The sequence below is a fragment of the Chiloscyllium plagiosum genome, unplaced genomic scaffold, assembly GCF_037043375.1.
Source record: "Chiloscyllium plagiosum isolate Xiang-an unplaced genomic scaffold, Cpla_swu_hap1 HiC_scaffold_9, whole genome shotgun sequence".
In the NCBI taxonomy this organism is placed as follows: domain Eukaryota; kingdom Metazoa; phylum Chordata; class Chondrichthyes; order Orectolobiformes; family Hemiscylliidae; genus Chiloscyllium; species Chiloscyllium plagiosum.
The window spans coordinates 85,020,879-85,041,381 of record NW_028270147.1 but is presented as its reverse complement, the minus strand read 5'-3'; the positions used below and the strand labels follow the sequence as shown (position 1 = coordinate 85,041,381).

Sequence of the window (20,503 nt, the reverse complement as noted above, 5' to 3'; positions counted from 1 at the left end):
GCCCTTAGATGGCTTTTAAATCTCTCCCCTCTTACTTTAAACTTATGCCTTCTAGTTTTGTGCTCCCCTACCCTAGTGAAAAGACCTTGGCTATTCATCCTATCCATGCCCCTCATGATTTTATAAACCTCTATAAGGTCCCCCTTAGCCTCCGATGCTCCAGGGAAAACAGCCCAGCCTGTTAAGCCTCTCCCTATAGCTCAAACCCTCCAACCCTGGCAACATCCTCGAAAATCTTTTCTGAACCCTTTCAAGTTTAACAACATCTTTTCCTGTAGCAGGTTTAAATTTAAAAAAAAATCAAACAAATCATAATTGCTAAATAATTGTGTGCACGTTGTTCCCTGGACTGTAGAATTCATACAATTATGTTGCAGTGTCATTCTATGGCACTGGATGAATTAGAGACTCAACTGCACATACTGAGTGTTTTTTTGGGGGGGGGCTGGAAGTTAATTTTCCTTTCCATGCAAATCACTGTTCAAAGCAGTGAGGCTGTTCCCTGATGCTGGGCACAGTGCAATAACAAGATGTCAGCTGTTGCATCTCCTCGTCACAAGCTTGTGACTTTAAGTCCAACTCTGGTCCTTAAGCACAATGATCAAGGCTGACACTCCAACATGACACTGTGTCAGCAGTACCTGCTTTCAGGTCATCTGTAAAAATCGAGATCCTCCTTACTCATTTAGATGGACATAAAACATTCCATTGAACTATTCTGAAGAGTAGCAGGGGAGCTTTTTTTTTAGATTAGATTAGATTCCCTACAGTGTGGAAACAAGCCCTTCGGCTCAACCAGTCCACACCGACCCTCCGAAGAGTAACCCACCCAGACCCATTTCCATCTGACTAACGCAACTTTCACAATGGGCAATTTAGCATGGCCAATTCACCTGACCTGCACATCTTTGGACTGTGGGAGGAAACCGGAGCACCCGGAGGAAACCCATGCAGACATGGGGAGAATGTGCAAACTCCACACAGACAATCGACCAAGGCTGGAATCGAACCTGGGACCCTGGTGCGGTGAGGCAGCAGTGCTAACCACTGAGCCACTGTACTGCCCAATATCCAGATAAATTTCATCCCACAATCAACATCATAAAAGCTAACTATTATCACACTGCTGCTTGTACAAGCTTTCTGCACGCAAATTTGCTGTTGTACTACCAATACTGCAGTGTATTCTCTTGTAAAAAATATGTCACAGACTATAGAGTACTTTAGGTATCCTATGGTCATGAAAGGCTCTATGTAAATAGAAGTCTTTCCTTCCATATCAAATTGACCATCCTTCCATCACAACCCAGATAACAAATGCAGTCTCAATTCCAGTTCAATTTTCTTTCCAACCAACAATGTAAAAAGTTGCTGTTTGGTCCAAAGTTCACTGGATTACAGCCAGACCAAGAATCCAAGCTAATATTTCCCATTAAAATGGCCACTGGATACAACTGTCAGTAACATTCTACTCCTTGCTTTATCTCAGCTGGCTAATTCAGTAAATTTCAACTCCAGCTTGGGAACCTCGGGAAGATACCAGTTATCTGTTTTTCTCAAAATCAGATTGCACATAGTTGCAGAAGGAACTATTACTGTCCTTTCTCAATAAACCATTCATTGTGTTTGCTTAATTGCCTTTAAATTATGGTGTGTAATCGTTGTCAACTGTCACATCTGCCTAATGGGAAAACGCCCATGCAATAACATGGGTTGACAGATTAACCTAGTCAGACCAGGAGCAATGATGAACTCTTGTAGTCTGCAGTAATATGTGTCATCTCCAGAGATCTCAGTGATCGCATTCTCCTGTCTAGGCTGTAATGTCATAAGTTCAAATCCGTTTCTGAAAGGACTGGCAACTCTGTCCTGACCAAGTGCTGCATTGTCAAGAGGTGTTAATTGAAAGTGAGACATTACATGAATACTCCATTAGGGAAAGTGGCACTAGGGAATAGAACTAATGCAGGCAGGGTGGGCCAAATGGCCTCCTTCTTCAACATAACTATTCTGTAATTCTGTCTTACTTGCCAGTCTTGGGTAGAAATAACTGATCCCATGATATCTAATACAAACAAGAACAGAAGTGTTGCCGTGAGTGCTCAGACTCATATTTACTTTTAACCAACATTATCAAAATAAATGTTTTAATCATCATCACATTGCTGTTCATGGGGTTTTACTGTGTTCAAGTTGGCTGCTAATTTCCCATTTGGCAAAGGTGAGTACACTTCAAAAGTATAAATGTCTGTCAAGTGCTTTGGGACATCATGAAGCCATGAAAGGCACAACATAAATTCCAATCTTCTTAAAGGTGCCAACAAAATCACTGACTTCAAAGCACTTCTTTAGCTTATAGGTCATTACATTCAAATATGGCACAGGCAAATTACGGGCAACATAAATACTCACTGAGATCTGAAAATACAATGCAACACAGTTCAAAATGAAAGAGTGTCAATCAACCTAGGTAACGTAATACTAAGAAGCCATGGGATATTGGTACCATGGTTACTTGTTTGTGCTTTATTTTTATTTATTTCTGAAAGAAACGATTTAGATTGGTTGCCACTTTGCACAGGGGAGGTGATGGCCTAATGGCATTATTGCTGGACTGTTAATCCACAGACCAAAGTAATGTCCCAGGGACCTGGGTCTGAATCCTGCCACAGGAGATTCAATAAATATGTGGAATTAAGAATCTAATGGTGACCATGAATCCATTGTCAACTGTCAGGAAAAACCCCTCTGGCTCACTAATGTTCTTCAGGGAAGGAAACTGCCATCTTTACCTGGTCTGTCCTATATGTGACTCCAGGCCCACAACAATGTGACTGCCCTCTGGGCAATTAGGGATGGGCAATAAATGATAGCTAAGCTAGTGATGTTCTCATCTCATTGATGAATTTTTAAAAAACATGAAAATGTACAGAGAATCAGGCCTATTCAGTTTGTCTGTTGATGCCCTTTAACATGAATAGTCATTCTATCCACAGTTCTTTACTCATTTCAAGATTACAATAATAGCTTTAGAACAACTGAGCCACAGCATTACACTCATAAATATCACAATTTAATTTGAGTCCTATAAATTCCGACAGACTGAAAATAATCATGATGTCATCTTTAATGTGTAGCAAAATTAGAGTTCCCAAATTTATATTTCTGAATGAAAATGGACCATACTGAATGCTGAATTACGAGTTGGAAATTGCAACATGCAGCTAAGTGAGTTTACCGATCAGAACAATCATATTTGTGTCAGGTGGAGTTTAATTTAGATAACTGTGAGATGTTGCATTTGGTAAGGCAACCCAGAGCAGGACTTGCACTGTTAATGGTAATGGAGTGTTGCCAAACAAAGAGACCTATGGGCGCAGGTGCACAGTTCTGGGAAAGTGGAGTTGCAGGAGGATAGGATGTTAAAGAAGGCATTTGCTATGCTTGCCTTTGTTAGTCAGAACAGGAGCTGAAAATGTGTTGCTGGAAAAGCGCAGCAGGTCAGGCAGCATCCAAGGCGCAGGAGAATCGACGTTTCGGGCATAAGCCCTTCTTCAGGAATGAGGAAAGTGTGCCCAGCAGGCTAAGATAAAAGATAGGGAGGAGGGACTTGGGGGAGGGGCGTCGGAAATGCGATAGGTGGAAGGAGGCCAAGGTGAGGGTGATAGGCCAGAGTGGAGTGGGGGCGGAGAGGTCAGGAATAAGATTGCAGGTTAGGAAGGCGGTGCTGAGTTCGAGGGATTTGACTGAGACAAGGTGGGGGGAGGGGAAATGAGGAAACTGGAGAAATCTGAGTTCATCCCTTAGTCAGAACATTGAGTTCAGGTGTTGGGGGTGGTACTAGATTGGGTTGGGATAAATGGTCGACATGGACGGGTTGAACTGAAGGGTCTGTTTCCATGCTGTACATCTCTATGACTTTATCTACAAGACATTGGTGAGTCCAGTTTTACAATACTACTTACAATTCTGGTCATTCTTCTGTAAGAAAGATGTTGTTGAACCGGAGATCTGAAAAGATTTACGAGGATACTGCTGGGACTGGAGGGTTTGAGCTCCAGGGAGAGGCTGCTAGGCTGGAGCTTTCTTCCCTTGACTGTCGGAGGCGGAGGGAGTGACCTTATAGAGGTTTATAAAATCATGAGATAGGGTGAACTTCCACAGTCTGTTCCCTGGGCAGCGAAAGTCCAAAACTAGAGGACATAGATTTAAGGTAAAGGAGAAAGATTTAAAAGGGAGCTGAGGGGTAACCTTTTCCACACAGAGGGTGATGAGTGTATGGAACGAGCTACCAGAGAAAATGGTAGAGGCAGGTACAAATACAACATTGTGGGCGGCACGGTGGCAGTGGTTAGCACTACTGCCTCACAGCGCCAGAGACCCGGGTTCAATGTGTGGAGTTTGCACGTTCTCCCCGTGTCTACGTGGGTTTCCTCCGGGTGCTCCGGTTTCCTCCCACAGTCCAAAGATGTGCAGGCCAGGTAAAGTTGGCCACGCTAAATTGCCCGTAGTGTTAGGTAAGGGGTAAATGTAGGGGAATGGTTGGGTTGTGTTTCGGCGGGGCGGTGTGGACTTGTTGGGCCGAAGGGCCTGTTTCCACACTGTAAGTAATCTAATTTAAAAGGCATCTGGATGGGTATATGAATAGGAAGGGTTTAGAAGGATATGGGCCAAATGCTGGCAGATGGGACTAAATCAGATTGGGATATCTGGTCAGCATGACCGAGATAGACTAAAGGGTCTGTTTCTGTGCTGTATGAGTCTATGACTCTATTTCATAGTTAACATATACCATGGGATTCATTTGGTTACCTTCACAGTCAGTATGAAATATTAATTTGTTGTTCATTGCATTTAGTAACTATAAATGTTAAACTTTTCAGGATGTATTCTGAAAATAACTAGGGCTTGCAATCTGCTGCTTAAATATGAATGATCTCCAAATATATATGGAACATTTCCATTTCATTAACTTTCACTTCTTTGATGCCAAGATAAGATGCCTAGTCTTCAGATACTGAACCAAAAACTCATTCCTTGCTGAAAGAGCTTCTAAATTAGCAGCAAGTCCAGTGAATGGATGAAGCCATTTTAAGAGTTTGCTCCTCAGGTGACTAAGTCATGATGCATGAACCAGTATGTGATGGAGATCACAGCTTGGTGTCTGGTGCATGCTGTTTTTTGATCCCAATCAGTCACAGAAAGCAACTCAATTAGCCTCAGATTCACTGCACTAGGAAGGAGGGAGTTTAAAAAATAAATAAAATTGCCAGAATGTAGGGGTATGGGTGGGTTGCGCTTCGGTGGGTCGGTGTGGACTTGTTGGGCCGAAGGACCTGTTTCCACACTGTAAGTAATCTAATCTATTATTGAGCATTATCCCACAAACTGGAAAACAACAGATTACAATGCAAGAGTTGCTTGCTACTCTGAATCACATGGAGAATAAGAGATGGTTTTGAAATTTGAACAAGTTGAGTATAATAACAATATTTTTGCAGTTTCCAAGAAAAAACCAATCATGATTAGGTGATCAATTTTCCCCATGGAAAGCACCTTCTTCTTACTTTGCTGCTTAACAAAAGCAAATGAGAAAGCATATAATGTGGCAAAGGGCAGTGAAGGGAGAAGATTAAATAATATGAGGATAAACTAGCCAGTAATATAAAGGAAGACTTAAGAGTTTCTTCAGACATACAAAGAGCAAAACAGACACAAAAGTGGACATTGGGTTGCTAGAAAATGAGCTGGAGAGATAGTAGTGGGGAACAAGGAAAAGGCTGAGGAACTGAATAATTGCTTCGCGTCAGTTTTCACAGTGGAAGACACAAGTAAATATCCCAAAAATTCAAGAAGGTGAGGGGGCAGAGCTGAGTATGGTGGCCATCACCAAGGATAGGAAACGGGAAAAACTAAATGACCTGAAGGTGGATAAATCACTGGGACCAAATGGACTACACCCCAGAGTTCCAAGTGAGATAGCTGAAGAGCTAGCCGAGGCACTAGTGGTGAGCTATGAGGAATCGTGAATCAGGGAGGGTCCCAGAGGATTGGAAAATCGTTCACATGACACCCCTGTTTAAAAAGGAAGTAAGGCAAAAGATGGAAAATTACAGACCGATTAACCTAACCTCAGTCGTGAGTAAGATTCTGGAATCCATCATGAAGGATGAGATTTCTGCATACTTGGGAATTGTATCGTAAAATAGGGAAAAGTCAGCATGGTTTCATCAAGGGGAGGTCACACCTGATAAATCTGTAGAATTCTTTGAGGAAGTAACAAGCAGATAAGGCCAAGGAAAGCCAGTGGATGTTAGCTACATGGACTTCAAGAAGGCCTTTGATAAGGTGCCACACAAGAGGCTACTGAGTAAGGTAAGGGCCCATGATGTCAGATGCAAAGTGCAAGCTTGGCTGTCTGGCAGAAAGCAGAGAGTGAGGATAAAAGGGTCCTTCTCAGGACGGCGGGTGGTGACAAGTGGTCAGTTTTGGGACCACAATGTTTCACTTTTTGCATTAATCATTTTGATAAAGGAACTGAAGGCATTCTGGCTAGGTTTGCAGATGATACAAAGATAGGTAGAGGGACAGGTAGCATTGAGGAGGCGGGGCATGCAGAAGGATTTGGACCAGTTAGGAGACTGGGCAAAGAAGTGACAGATGGAGTACAATGTAGTAAAGTGTGAGGTCATGCACTTTGGGAGGAAGAATAGAGGCATGGACTAGTTTCTAAATGGAAAGAAAATTAAGGGGTCTAAAGTGCAAAGAATCTTGAGAGTTCTACTCCAAGATTATCTCAAGGTAAACTTGCAGTAGTTAGGAAGGTAAATGCAATGATGGCACTTATTTTGAGAGGACTTGAATATCAAAGCAAGGATGTAGTTCTGAGGCTCTGTAAAGCTCTTGTCAGACCAGCTTTGGAGTATTGTGCATAGTTTTATCTCAGGAAGGATGTACTGGCCCTGGAACTTGTTTAGAGGAGGTTCACAAGAATGGTCCCAGGAATGAAAAGCCTAACAAATGAGGAACATTTGAGGACTCTGAGTTTATACTTGATGGAGTTTAGAAGGTGGGGGGGGGGGGGGGGGGGGGGGGGGGGGGGTTCTAATTGAAACATACAGTAAACTGAAAGGCCTGGACAGAGTTGATGTTGGGAAGATATTTCCATTGTTGGAGAGACTAGGACTGGAGTGCACAGCCTTAGAACAAAGGAAAGACCTTTTAGGATGAAAATAAGGAGAAACGTCTTCAGTCAAAGCTTGGTGAATCTATGGAATCCATTGCCACAGAAGGCTGTGAAGGCTAGGTCATTTAGTATATCTAAGACTGAGATAGATGATCCTTTTGATACTCAGAAACCTAAGGGTTATGGGGAGAAAGCAGGAGAATGGGTTGAGAGAGTTATCAGCCATGATTGAATGGGTAGCACAGACTCGATGGACTGAATGGCCTAATTTCTGTTCCTATGTCTTTTGATAATAACTAACAGGAAAACTAATCTTTCCAGAAATTTGAGACCTACTCTGAAAGAGAAGTTCTATTTCCTATTCATAATGTTAAAGAATTTGAGTTTCAACTGAATTTCTACATTTTAGCAAGAAGTGTAAGAAACGTAAAACAGAAGAATTCTCAATCACATAACACACAGGACTGATCGCATTTAATAGTTCACGCATTCTGACTTGACGATATACCACAGCTCTTTCAATGGTGCTAAATTTAGATCCAGGTACCCATTATCTAACAACTCTGTGGGATCACCTAAATCTCACACTGCCTGCAGTTCAAGGCTTTCTAAAGGCGTAAAATGACAACTTTGTTGGTGATGCCCACAGCCTAAGAATCGCCTTATTAATACCCAATCTCTGATGCACCTTCCACTCACTTGCTCTGAATATCTCCTCCTTTGCTTCTACTCTTGTCTAATTAATGCTATGAAGCACCTTAGGCATTTTGCTACACCAGAGGCACAATGTAGATGTAAATAGTTGTTGCAACTCTTTTAAATTGCGCAAATGCAATATGTACACTGGCCGTGCACCAGTTTGGATGGAAGAATTGTAATGCAGTTGTTCAGAGCTAAATCACAACAACCAAGACAGACATGCTTATTTGTAGTAATTTTTAAAAAAATATAATTTATATGCAATACCTAAATAAATACTAGGTTCCTTACAATGGCAAGACTGTTTAAATTGCATATTAATACAACTTAATTGTTGAGCCTTGGATGTATGCTAACTCTGGGGTTTGTGATTAGTAAAAGTACCTGTACTTTAAAGCAAGCAGAAGCTGGAATGCACATTGATTATGTCTGCAACACATCAGGGTTAACCAGGGATTTTGAGCATCACCATTTCAGTAAACAAAATAAAATATTACATTAAAATTTTACAAAATGAAAATACAAAGCATGTTGATAAAAGCTATAGAATCTAACCAGACCTTACAAATTTCATTACTTGGTTGAACAATATTAAACATATTTTCACCATTGATGTTCAATAGCTTCCTTAGCGTTCTCGTCTCTTGTCAGAGAGTGAGGTGAAGTTCTTGTTTTCCAAAGATACAAGTATGATATAAATAACATTTTTTTTTAAGTAACACAATGTTAAAATCAACATTTAGAATTGAAAGGTTACTTGGATAATAAAAGATAGCTTTATAGAGGAAATTAACTTTCAATTTCTAAATAAATGAATACAACAGGAATAGAGAGGAATAATCTTCTTTGCATTAGGAATTTGTGAGCATCGAAAAGCTGTTAAAATGCAATAAAAATGCTACTTACTTTGCTCTAGGTGTGTGTGTTAGTATTGGTGCTTCTTTGCTGAGTTTAGCTTTAACATTTGGCAACGCACTCCTGTCCTGAGAACACAAAAACCCACAAAACTCAAGCATCAGTACACAACACATTTGTCCCTTTGACATATTAAAATTCCTTTCTGCAGACATTTTTAACCATTTTCCGTGTCAACCTGACATGATACAGAACCCAAGCAGTGATGATAAGAAAGGCGAGATATAAGATTGAGGCAGGAAGGTTGTTTCCTCTGGCGGGTGAAACCAGCACAAGACCACGTGGCTTCAAAATTTAGGGGAAGCAGATTTAGGGCTGAATTGAAGAGGAACTTATTCACCCAAAGGGTTGAGAATCTGTGGCATTCCCTGCCCAGTGAAGTAGTTGAAGCTTCCTCATTGAATGTTTTTAAAGCTAAGATGGATAATTTTTTGATCAGTAAAGGAATTAAGGGTTATGGACAGGTAACTAGAGCTGAGGCCACGAAATGATCAGTTGTGATCTTATTGAATAGTGGAGTGGACTCAAAAGGGCCACTCCTGCTCCAATTTATTATGTTCTTCTACTGAAAACCACAGACAATAAATTCCTGTGCAGATCAATGCAAAGAAGAAAAAGATAAATGGTGAGCAGTGCACAAATAAGAGAGAAATGGCAGCATTTTGATTGTAGAAAATCACACAGGGCAAATGAACATCTATTACGAGGTACTCTACCATCTGACACTATAGTGTAAACAGCCCTTATGAATGTTTGATAAAATAACTTTGGTACTTTTACATTATTCACTCCAATATGAAAATTATGTGCAAATAGGCAATATAACGAGACAACATAAAGAACATAGAACTTTACAGTGCAGTACAGGCCCTTCAGTCATTGATGTTGCGCTGACCTGTGACACCAATCTGAAGCCCATCTAACCTACATTATTCCATTCTCATCCATATGCCTATCCAATGGCCACTTAAATGCCCTTACATTTGGTGAGTTTACTGCTTTTCCACGCCCCTACTACTCTCTCAGTAAAGAAACTTCCTCTGACATCTGCCCTATATCTATCACCCCTCAATTTAAAGCTATGCCCCCTCGTGCTAGCCATTGCCATCTGAGGAAAAAGGTATCGTCAAAAGGGACGGCACAGTGGCTCAGTGGTTAGCACTGCTGCTTCACAGCACCAGGGTCCCAGGTTCGATTCCAGCCTCGAGTGACTGTCTGTATGGAATTTGCACATTCTCCCACAATCCAAAGATGTGCAGGTGAGGTGAATTTGCCATGCTAAATTGCTCACAGTACTAGGTGCATTAGTCAGATGGAAATGGGTCTGGGTGGGTTACTCTTCGGAGGGTCAGTGTTGACTGGTTGGGCCGAAGGGCCTATTTCCACACTGTAGGGAATCTAATCTAACCTAATCCGAGAAGAACAGTTACAGCTACACAAATTAGCAGATCACTAGATTGCATGTGAGATAATCAAACAGTACCTTTTCTGTTGTAACCACTTCGCTCATCATTAAATCATTTTAGGTTGCTGCCCAGAAATGTGCAAAAAGTATTTACCAACAACATAGTACATGCCATGTTATCATCTTAACGAAAACTTCTACCGGACAAACCTATGACACTAGCTAGATAGAAAGCAAAGGAAAAGTGACTGGAAAGCAACAGATTAACACTCTGAGACATGCCTTTAAAAGCAGATCTTAGAATGAATGCTTCAATTCCTTAGAAGCAATTAAATTCCTAACTGAGACTGAGCTGACCAGCTCCAGGTTGAGACAATGTGAAATCTTTTGATGACCATGTGCAAAATCTATGAAAAGCATGTTTTATTTTCATGACACAGTTTAACTAATTGTACGGTTTTAGCACACAAAAGTTTAACTAAGTAATTTTGATATGCTTATAACATTTCAGTAACATTCCCATCAGATATTGCCAACATTTAAAAAAAAACTTTGATACACTTCTTCCCTCCAATCAGAAGACTGACGTCAAATTTAATGCCACAGTAAAAAAATTCCAGGTTGAGAAAGCCAAATAGCGAACCTTGCTTTGTGACTTTGAATATTTTTAGCCTTCAGCATTGCCGATGTCAATTCAGAAGACTTGGACAGACGTCTAGGCAGAAAATATAGAGCTGTTCTCATGAGGAAGAGAAGGGATTCTAATGTTTCAAATGAGATGTTAAAATGAGTCCCATCCGCCTACTCAAGCAGATGTAAAAGATCCCATGACGCTCATACAAAAAAGAGCTGAGGAATTAGCCCTAATGTCCTGTTCAATATTTATCCTCAAACTCGCATCACAGTCAGATTATCTGCTCATTCTCATCTTGCTGTTAGGGAGACGTTATGCACAATTTGGCTGGTGTATTTTCAACATTGCACATGACCACACTTCAAAAGTACTTTGTTGTCCATGCAATGTTTTGGGACTCTCTGCTATCATCAAAAGGTACCTCAAAACCAAATTCATTCTTTCATCTAAATCATGATTAAAATGAATTAATTATAATGAATCTTCATTATCATTAAATCATATAAGGCTACTGACATAGAAAGACAGACTTGCACTTATGTAGTGTCGCCCGCAACTGCAGGACATCTCAAAGCTATTGACAAGCAGTAAATTTTGTTTAAAATACAAGTACAAGACAAAATACTACACATTCTAGAAATTTTAAATTGAAAGAAGCAGAGAAATGCTACAAGTGCTAGATCTACAGAGAGACAGAGCTGATGTTCAGGTCAGTGGGGTATCAGGAGACCTGGTGGAACTGGAATCAGCCCGACATTCGGACATGGATGTCAATGTTTTATCACTATTACACTGGCTCCAGGTCTGGGAATTTTCTGGCTTCATATTTCTCACTCTACCCATCAACCGGAGCAAAGAATAAAAATAAAAGAACAAAATTGCATTTTTAAGATGCCTATTACAGTATTATGGTGTCCCAAAGTGCGTTACAATGTGCAGTCACTGTTGGACAGGAACCCAGCAGCCAAACTGCACATAATATAGTGATGTGATACTGAGCAGATGGCTTCTTGTGATGTCAGATATTAAAAACTGGGCAGAACACCAGGGAGCGCTTCTCTGTTCTTATTCAAAATAATGATATGGGGACTTTTAAAGTCTGACAGCAAAGAAGGGGCTCCTGTTTGACATGTCATCTAAGCACCAGCAACTCCATTAGCGCAGCATTCCCTCAGATATGTTAGTATCGAATACTTGCCAAAGTTTTGGAATAGGATGTGAACCAATCGCCTTCTGAGTCAGGGCTAGAAACTTAACCCAAACTTTACAGCAAGCTTGACTCCAAAGTTAATGCACAATGCTTACCATCCTATAGGGCTATTCTCTCATCAGATAGAGATGATGATGGTGGTTTAACCTGAAGAGCCCACATCTCAGACAAGGAGAGAGGTTGAGAAGGAGAGTCCTCCATGAAAACCTCAGCCAGTGACAGGAATTGAACCCATGCTGTTGGCATCACTCCAAACCTGCTGCCCAGCCAACTGAGCTAATTGACCTCCTGTGCACAGAATAGTCTCTTCAAATCTAACAGTAAAGAGAAGTCAGACCTTTGTTTCCTGCTTCCCAGCCTAAGGTTCCCAAGAAACATTCTGTCTGTCCTGCTGCTCCTGTTTAGATCAGTTAAATCAGCACAGAACATAAAGATCTAAGATGTATAATCAGTCATTCCAAATTCTACTTAAATCTACAATGCCCCTTGCCACTACAAAGTAAATAAACCCATCTTTGGGCAAAAGCATTTTGGTGGAAGTACTTCATAAAATGAAATCAGAAAGTAGCTGCTTTGTTCAATTCTGTTGATTACCTCTTGTTCCTTACAATCAGATGAATACAGAGATGAAGAACAGATGTCAGCACCACAGGTACACTAAATGCATGCTGAGAACCAGCAATGTAGTGGATGGCAACTTGAGAGATTATTGTTCATGCAAACTCAATTTTTTTTTAATGTTAATGCTGTACCTGTCTTCATTGGATCCTTCTCAGCTGAACCAGGTTTAGTTTTTCATCTGGTACTAACTAGTAACTTACCTTCACCACCAAAAATGCAGCCTGATGCAACTATTTTACATTATACTGTCGAACATAGTCTCTGCAGGTAAATGTGAACTGGAGTGATTTTGTTATTAAATGCTAAGAGCACTGGAAGAATGAAGTGCAATCGTATTGAAGTACTGAAGTGCATAAGAATACTTGACAGGGTGGATGTATGTTTCCCCTTGTGGGAGAACCTAAAACTGGCAGAATATATTTTATCAATAAGGGGGCTCCCATTTAAGATAACTCGGAGGAAGACTTTCCTTTCTCTCTCATAGGGTTGGGAGTCTGTGGAACTCCCTTCTCTAGAGCACTATGGAGTAAAGACAAGCAAAAAGATTCAAAAGAGATATCTAAAACAGGAGAGTGAAGCTGAGCCCACAATCAGATCAAATCGGACATGATTTTACTGAATGCGGAACAGGTTTAACGGGCCAAATGGCTTATTTCTGCTTCTAATTTGTAATGTGACCATCTAGAACTCAGAGGAGGAATAGGCAATTCAGCTGCCACCATCACCATATTTCCCCCCCCCACCCCAAACTTGCTCTTCCATTCAATGTAATCACAGCTGATCTCATCTTAACCTCAACTCCACTTTCCTACACGGTCCTCAGCAATAGTCAAACTGTATTTACCCTTCATAAAACCATGCTGATGGATTATGTTTTGATTTTCCAAATGTCCTTTGATCAATGAAAAATAATGGATTCCAATATTTCCCCAACAGCAGACATGAATAGGTCTACGGTTTCCTACTTTACACCTTACTCTCTTTTCAGATAAGGACACTACCACTTCTCCAATCCAATGGAACTTTTCCAGAAACTAGGAAATTTTGGAACATTATAACCAATACACCCACTGTCTCTCCCGCGACTTCATTTATGACCCTAGGATGTAGTCCTTCAGGCCCAAAGGTCTTGTCTGCCTCTAATCCCAATAGTTTGGTCAATACTTTTTCCCCATGATGGCCAATGTTTTAAGGTCTTCCTTTTCTATAATCTCTGCATTACCTGTTACTAGTGATAAGGTTTCAGCGTCTTTCTCCTTGGAAACAGAGGCAAAATATTGATTTAACATGTCTGCCATTATTGTGTTGCCCACTATTAACTCTGCAGTCTAGTTCTGTAATGGACCAATATTCACTCTCTTACTTTTATATGGAAGCTTCTGCTATCTGTTTTTTTAGATTTTGCACTCGTCTTCTTTCATAATTAACCTTTGCTCTTCTCATTATAAAACAAACAACTACTACAGATACCGGAGATCTGAAATAAAAACACAAACTGCTTGCAAAGTTCAGCAGGTCTATCAGCATCTGTGGGAAGAAAACAGAGTTAACGATTCGATGCCAAAATCATTTCATTAGAGTCAAAATGTTAACTCTGCTTTCTTCCCACAGATGCTGACAGACCTGTTGAGCTTGGCTAGTGATTTCTGTTTTTGCTCTTTTTATTAATTTCTTTAAAGTAAGCCTTTGTTGACCTTTATAAGTTTCCCAATCCTCCAACTTGCTCCTCTCCTTTGCAATGCCTCAGTTTATGCCCTTATGTTGTCTTTAACTTCCTTGGAACAATTGATGACAGCTCACCTCAAGCACTCAAAAAGTAAACTGAGATCCCTGAGTCAGCAAGGACTGGCATACTGGAACGATAATTCAACATGAATGGACTGGTGGTTATTGACTCACTCCCACTTTCAGATGCTTCTATCAAACAGGAAGTTCCACTTTAGATTCTTCTAAAGAATCTGCCCATCTAAGATACTAAAGTGTGAAAAAGAGGTTGGTAGGCCATAGCGGAGTCACTGGGCCTGGTGTTTCTGCCATCACGTTGTAGGTTGTTGTAGACATGGGACTATATAGAGTCATAGATATGTACAGCATGGAACCAGGCCCTTCGGTCCAACCCGTCCATGGCGACCAGATATCCCATTCCAATCTAGTCTCGGCTGCCAGCACCTGACCCATATCCCTCCAAATCCTTCCTATTCATATACCCATCCAGATGCCTTTTAAATGTTGCAATTGTACCAGCCTCCACCACGTCTTCTGGCAGCTCATACACGTATCACCCTCTGCGTGAAAAAGTTGTTCCTTATATATCTTTCCCCTCTCACTCTAAACCTATGCCCTCTTGTTCGGGACTCCCTCACCCCAGGGAAAATACTTTGTCTATTTATCCAATCCATGCCCCTCATGATTTCATAAACCTCTATAAGGTCACCCCTCAGCCTCCGACACTCCAGTGAAAACAGCCCTAGCCTATTCAACCTCTCCCTTTAGCTCAAACCCTGGCAACATCCTTGTAAATCTTTTCTGAACGCTTTCAAGTTTCACAACATCTTTCCGATAGGAAGGAGACCAGAATTGCATGCAATATTCCAACAGTGGCCTAACCAATGTCCTGTACAGCTGCAACATGACCTCCCAACTCCTGTACTCAATGCTTTGACCAATAAAGAAAAGCATACCACATGTCTTCTTCACTACCCTATCTACCTGCAACTTCACTTTCAAGGAGCTATGAACCTGCACTCCAAGGTCTCTTCGTTCAGCAACACTTCCTAAGATCTTACTATTAAGTGTATAAGTCCTGTTAAGATTTGCTTTCCCAAAATGCAGTACCTCACATTTATCTAAATTAAACTCCATTTGCCACTTCTCTGCCCATTGGCCCATCTGATCAAGATCCCATTGTAATCTGAGGTATCCCTCTTCACTGTCCACTACATCTCCAATTTTGGTGTAATCAGCAAACTTACTAATCTCTCTTATGCTCACATCTAAATCAATTATATAAATGATGAAAAGTAGAGGACCCAGAACCGATCCTTGTGGCACTCCACTGGTCACAGGCCTCCAGTCTGAAAAACAACCCTCCACCACCACCCTCTGTCTTCTACCTTTGAGCCAGTTCTGTATCCAAATAGAGAGTTCTCCTTGTAATCCATGAGATCTAACCTTGTTCACCAGTCTCTCATGGGGAACCTTGTCAAATGAAGTCCATATAGATCATGTTGACCATTCTGCCCTCATCAATCCGCTTTGTTACTTCTTCAAAAAAACTCAGTCAAGTTTGTAAGATAATGCTGGAGGAGCTGCAGGTCCAAACAAGATGCAGACCTATTATCAGGTCATTCTCAGCCCTCAATAGTAAATTTTGAGAAGATTTGTAGCTGACATTGAGGTTCTGGATGTAAGTTTGCTTGCTGAGCTGGAAGGTTTGTTTTCAACACAGACTATGAAAAAGGACTTGCTCAAATGTCATTGAAGTAAACAAGGTAAATTAATGTATGTGTTCACTGGTACTTATTTGGTATTCTGCAAATGGCAAACACCTTGCAATATCTTTGATACTCAACATGTACAATTTTGAATTGATTGAACAGATGATTTAGTCAGAGTCAAAGTTGTTCTTAAAAAAAAGTGCATCGGGGCTAATTGAAGGGGGGAGAAACATGCTCATCTGTTAATTTAGCAAGTGCTTTCAGTTGGCTGGTTAGCTTTCCAGCTTAAAATTGTAATGAGGGCAGTAGATTCCTCATGTAAAACTCTTAAGAGTTCGGCTGTGGAATTACAAGTCCACAATAACACTCTTCCTGACTGTATTCACAAAACACAAAACAGACTGACAAGTTTGATCGACAACAGAACTGTCAACCAGGTTGTAATGTTCAAATTATTTTTTGAGTCAGACATACTATCTCAGTACTATATTTCTCCACAGAATAACTGGTAGATGAGATTGGATTCCCTCCAGTGTGGAAACAGGCCCTTCAACCCAACAAGTCCACACCGACGCTCCGAAGAGTAACCACCCAGTCCCATTTCCCTCTGTCTAATGCACCTCACGCTATGGGCAATTTAGCACAGCCAATTCACCTGATCTGCACATCTTTGGACTGTGGGAAGAAACCGGAGCACCTGGAGGAAACCCACGCAGACATGGGGAGAACGTGCAAACTCCACACAGACAGTTGCCCGAGGCTGGAATTGAACCTGGGGCCCTGTTGCTGTGAGGCAGCAGTGCTAACCACTGAGCCACCATGCCGCCCATCAGTGTTAGAAATGAGAGCCAAAGTTGGACATTGAAGATTACTCTAGAATACTTGAATTCTACATTACCAGCTACAGGGTCAAGGTAAACTCCATATTAGAGAATGAGGTACAAAAGAAACATAGGTGACTAACAGTTGATATCAAAGAATGACAGGTTGAAAAATAAAGAATATTTTTCTGACCTCTGCCAGAAAGAATGGACTATGGCATAGTTAAATTTGAGATGCTAAACCAGCAAGAGTCACCTCCTCATCGAGAAGACAGGCATGAGAAAACAGGCTGACACATGCGGAGGTGTGACAGCTGGTGCATGTGTTAATTGTTACTCATTCCTGCACAATAACAAAATACATAAAGGTTGGATCACTTCCAATCCAGAATGGTGAACGCGTTGGATAAAATCGGAAACCATTGTTATTGAAAAAGGGAATGCCAGTCAACAGGTTAAAAAAATCCTTATAAAAATGTGCAGATTGCTTTATTTTGAAAGATGGAGGCAGGACTTTTTGTGCAAGACCTTAAGTGGTGGGGGTCATGGGGGGGGGGGAAGGAGGAGAAGTAGGAGGAGGGAGAGGAAATGAATCAGGTCTCTGATCTTGATTTAAACAGGTTTTTGATTTTGTGAGGTATTGTCACTTTATGTCACTAGTCATTTTGTGTCACTAGTCATTTCCTGAACTGCACTTCTGATTTAATTGTGAGTTCAAATAGGATGTGTACATCTAGAGGCATCTACAATGCTTTGACGAGGAGTCGGTGTTTTGAGACCAGACAGGCAGGCTGTTGACAGATTTCAGGTGAGTAGCTGGGGTTTCACACAAGGAGTAGACAGAAACAGAAATTGCACTGAAACCACACTAACCTCTATGGATTTTGCTTTTTTTTTCAAAAACCAAGAGCAAATCAAAGATGTGAAAGAATGAAGATCATAACACAGAAACAACAACTTTTTAACCAACACTTAGGAAGGAAAGAAAGGAGGAATGGTGTTCAGTGAAGGTGACTGGTAGATCTCAAGGAATCATTTTGCTCATCATTAGCTCTTGCAATTCACTTTGAAACCTTATCTTTTTCAGTTGCGCAGTCAAACAGAACTTGAATATTGCTGAAAAGAAAGATGATTTTCAGTTTGCACTAATCGACACAAAATCAACAATGTAAAAACAATGACTGCAGATGCTGGAAACCAGATTCTGGATTCGTGGTGCTGGAAGAGCACAGCAATTCAGGCAGCATCTGAGGAGCTTCGAAATCGACGTTTCGGGCAAAAGCCCTTCATCAGGAATAAAGGCAGTGAGCCTGGAGCATGAAGAGATAAGCTACTTATAAGCTAGCTTATCTCTCCACGCTCCAGGCTCACTGCCTTTATTCCTGATGAAGGGCTTTTGCCCGAAACGTCGATTTCAAAGCTCCTCGGATGCTGCCTGAACTGCTGTGCTCTTCCAGCACCACGAATCCAGAACAAAATCAACAATACCAAATTTCAGGAGATCACAATATTTTTTGCTGCAGGATAAAAGGGTGCTGATTACTTGGCAATTTAACTCTGATTGGATGAGGCCTTGCCATGGAGAAAATAGTAAGAAATTACAGGCTCTCCAAACTTCTGGGTCATACAAAAAAGATGCAAGGCTCGAGCATTTATTTTTAATGTTTGTAGAGAACAGGTCCATGCACATGAATGTACATTGTTTCTGGTAAGCACAAATGAGCCACATTTTCACATTGACTGATTAACTTGAATTGAAAGTTAACACAGCTATGAGCTCACCCAGGATTGTTCAGCAATTTCTACCCAATAGTGGGATTATATCCAACCGGCTCATCGAGTACAATCTATGCTCTGCATTTTACAAACAGCCAAAAGGAAAACGGCAAACAAAGTTACTAAAACTCTATTTCACAAGGCAATGCATCTTGTTTCTGGACTTAATACAGTCCAGGTCCAGATGCAATAGTGTTCCATTCCTGCATTTAGTACTTCAGCACTGAAACTAAAGCTGCCATATCAATTCCTTGGACGAGTGATGATTTTAGCAGTATTCAGGAGATGCTAGCAGTTGTTCCAGCTTTGTGCTTATATCGGAAAATCCAGCACTACTATAACTACACATTGATAGGCTTGAGACATGCAATGAGTTCCTAACTTATCAATGCTTCCTATTCTTTATTTCATTGGGATATAGTTATTGAGATGTACAGCATGGAAATGGACACTTCAGTCCAATTCGTCCGGCCGACCAAATGCTGTCCTGAGTTAATCCAGTCTCATTTGCCAGCATTTGGCCCATACCTTTCTCACCCCTTTCTATTCAGGTATCCGTCCAAACGCCTTTAAACGTTGTAATTGTACTAGCCTCCACCACTTCCTCTGGCAGCTTGTTCCATACCTTTAGTTAACCAAAGGTTTATCAATCATGGCCCTAAAGGTTAACAACTAACAACAGCAACTGTCATTTGCAGAAAGAGTCACAAAATTTACCTTTTGAGTGTAAAGATGCTTCCTAATTTTACTCCTAAAAGAACTGGCTTCACCCTTTACGCTTTGCTTCCTACTCCTAATCACCACTGGAACAGTTTCTCTTTATTTACGCTATCAGTTCCCCATAATATGTTGAAAACTTGCACTAAATCACCCTTTAATCTTCGAAATTCCAGGAAATACAACACTACTTTATATATTCTCCCCTTGGAAATTAACCCTTAAAATCCAGGTATTGTTCTATTAAACTTGACCTCCACTCCAGTCCCAACATACCCTTCCCTAAGGTGTGGTGTCCAGACTAAACACAGTACTTCAGATGTGATGTAACTAGGGTTTTGTACCGTTTCATAAAGATTGTATAAAGGAAGGCTTGATAATTTTTGTATCTGTCCATGATATTGGAATTATCACTGTAGACAAATTTCTGAGTCTCTTTCAACTTCTGGTGTTTTGAACTTTTTACCACTTAGAAAGTATTCTGATCTATTCTTTTTAGGGTCAAAGTGAACGATCTCATACTTACCCATGCTGAAATACATTTACCAGAGTTTTGTCCATTCACCTAACTTAGTAATTTTAAGCCTCCATCTACATTGCTCACTGCGCTACCTTTCCTTCGGTCATTGGTAAATTTGGATAGAGGGCTCTCTATCCTACCATCCAAGGTGTTAATAGTGTAATGAATAGCTAAGGAACCAACAGTGATCCTTGCAGAATGCTACCTGTCACATTTTGCTCCTTAAGAGCACCTGTACATTATGTTTACTGTTTCCTCATACTCAGCCGACTTGTGGCGAGACAGAGGCCTAGTGGTAACATCACTAGACTATTAATCCAGTTAATGTGCAGGGGAACTGAGTTCAAGTCCTACAATGGCAAACAGCGGAATTTTAATTCATTAAAAAAATCTGGAATTAAGAGGCGAATGGTGACCATGAAATTATTGCTGGAAGAAAACGTCTGGTTCACCAATGTCCCTTAGGGAGGGAAATCTATCATCTTGGTCTAGCCTACATGCGACTCTAGACCCAGAGCAATGTGGTTGATTCCAAAATGCCCTGGGCAATAAGTGCTGGCCT

At 40.9% G+C, this 20,503-nt stretch overlaps 1 protein-coding gene across 4 annotated transcripts in view; it reads right to left on the bottom strand.

Annotated features, from left to right (window-relative positions):
- The window catches only part of LOC148149184 (uncharacterized protein C1orf21-like), a 194,498-nt gene that overhangs the window by 25,684 nt on the left and 148,311 nt on the right, over positions 1 to 20,503 (bottom strand). For all 4 annotated transcript variants that reach the window (XM_087990895.1, XM_087990892.1, XM_087990893.1 and 1 more), the window contains one exon: positions 8,792 to 8,868. In XM_087990895.1, coding sequence (XP_087847021.1) covers positions 8,792 to 8,868 — 77 coding nt within the window. The remainder of the gene's footprint in view (positions 1 to 8,791; positions 8,869 to 20,503) is intronic.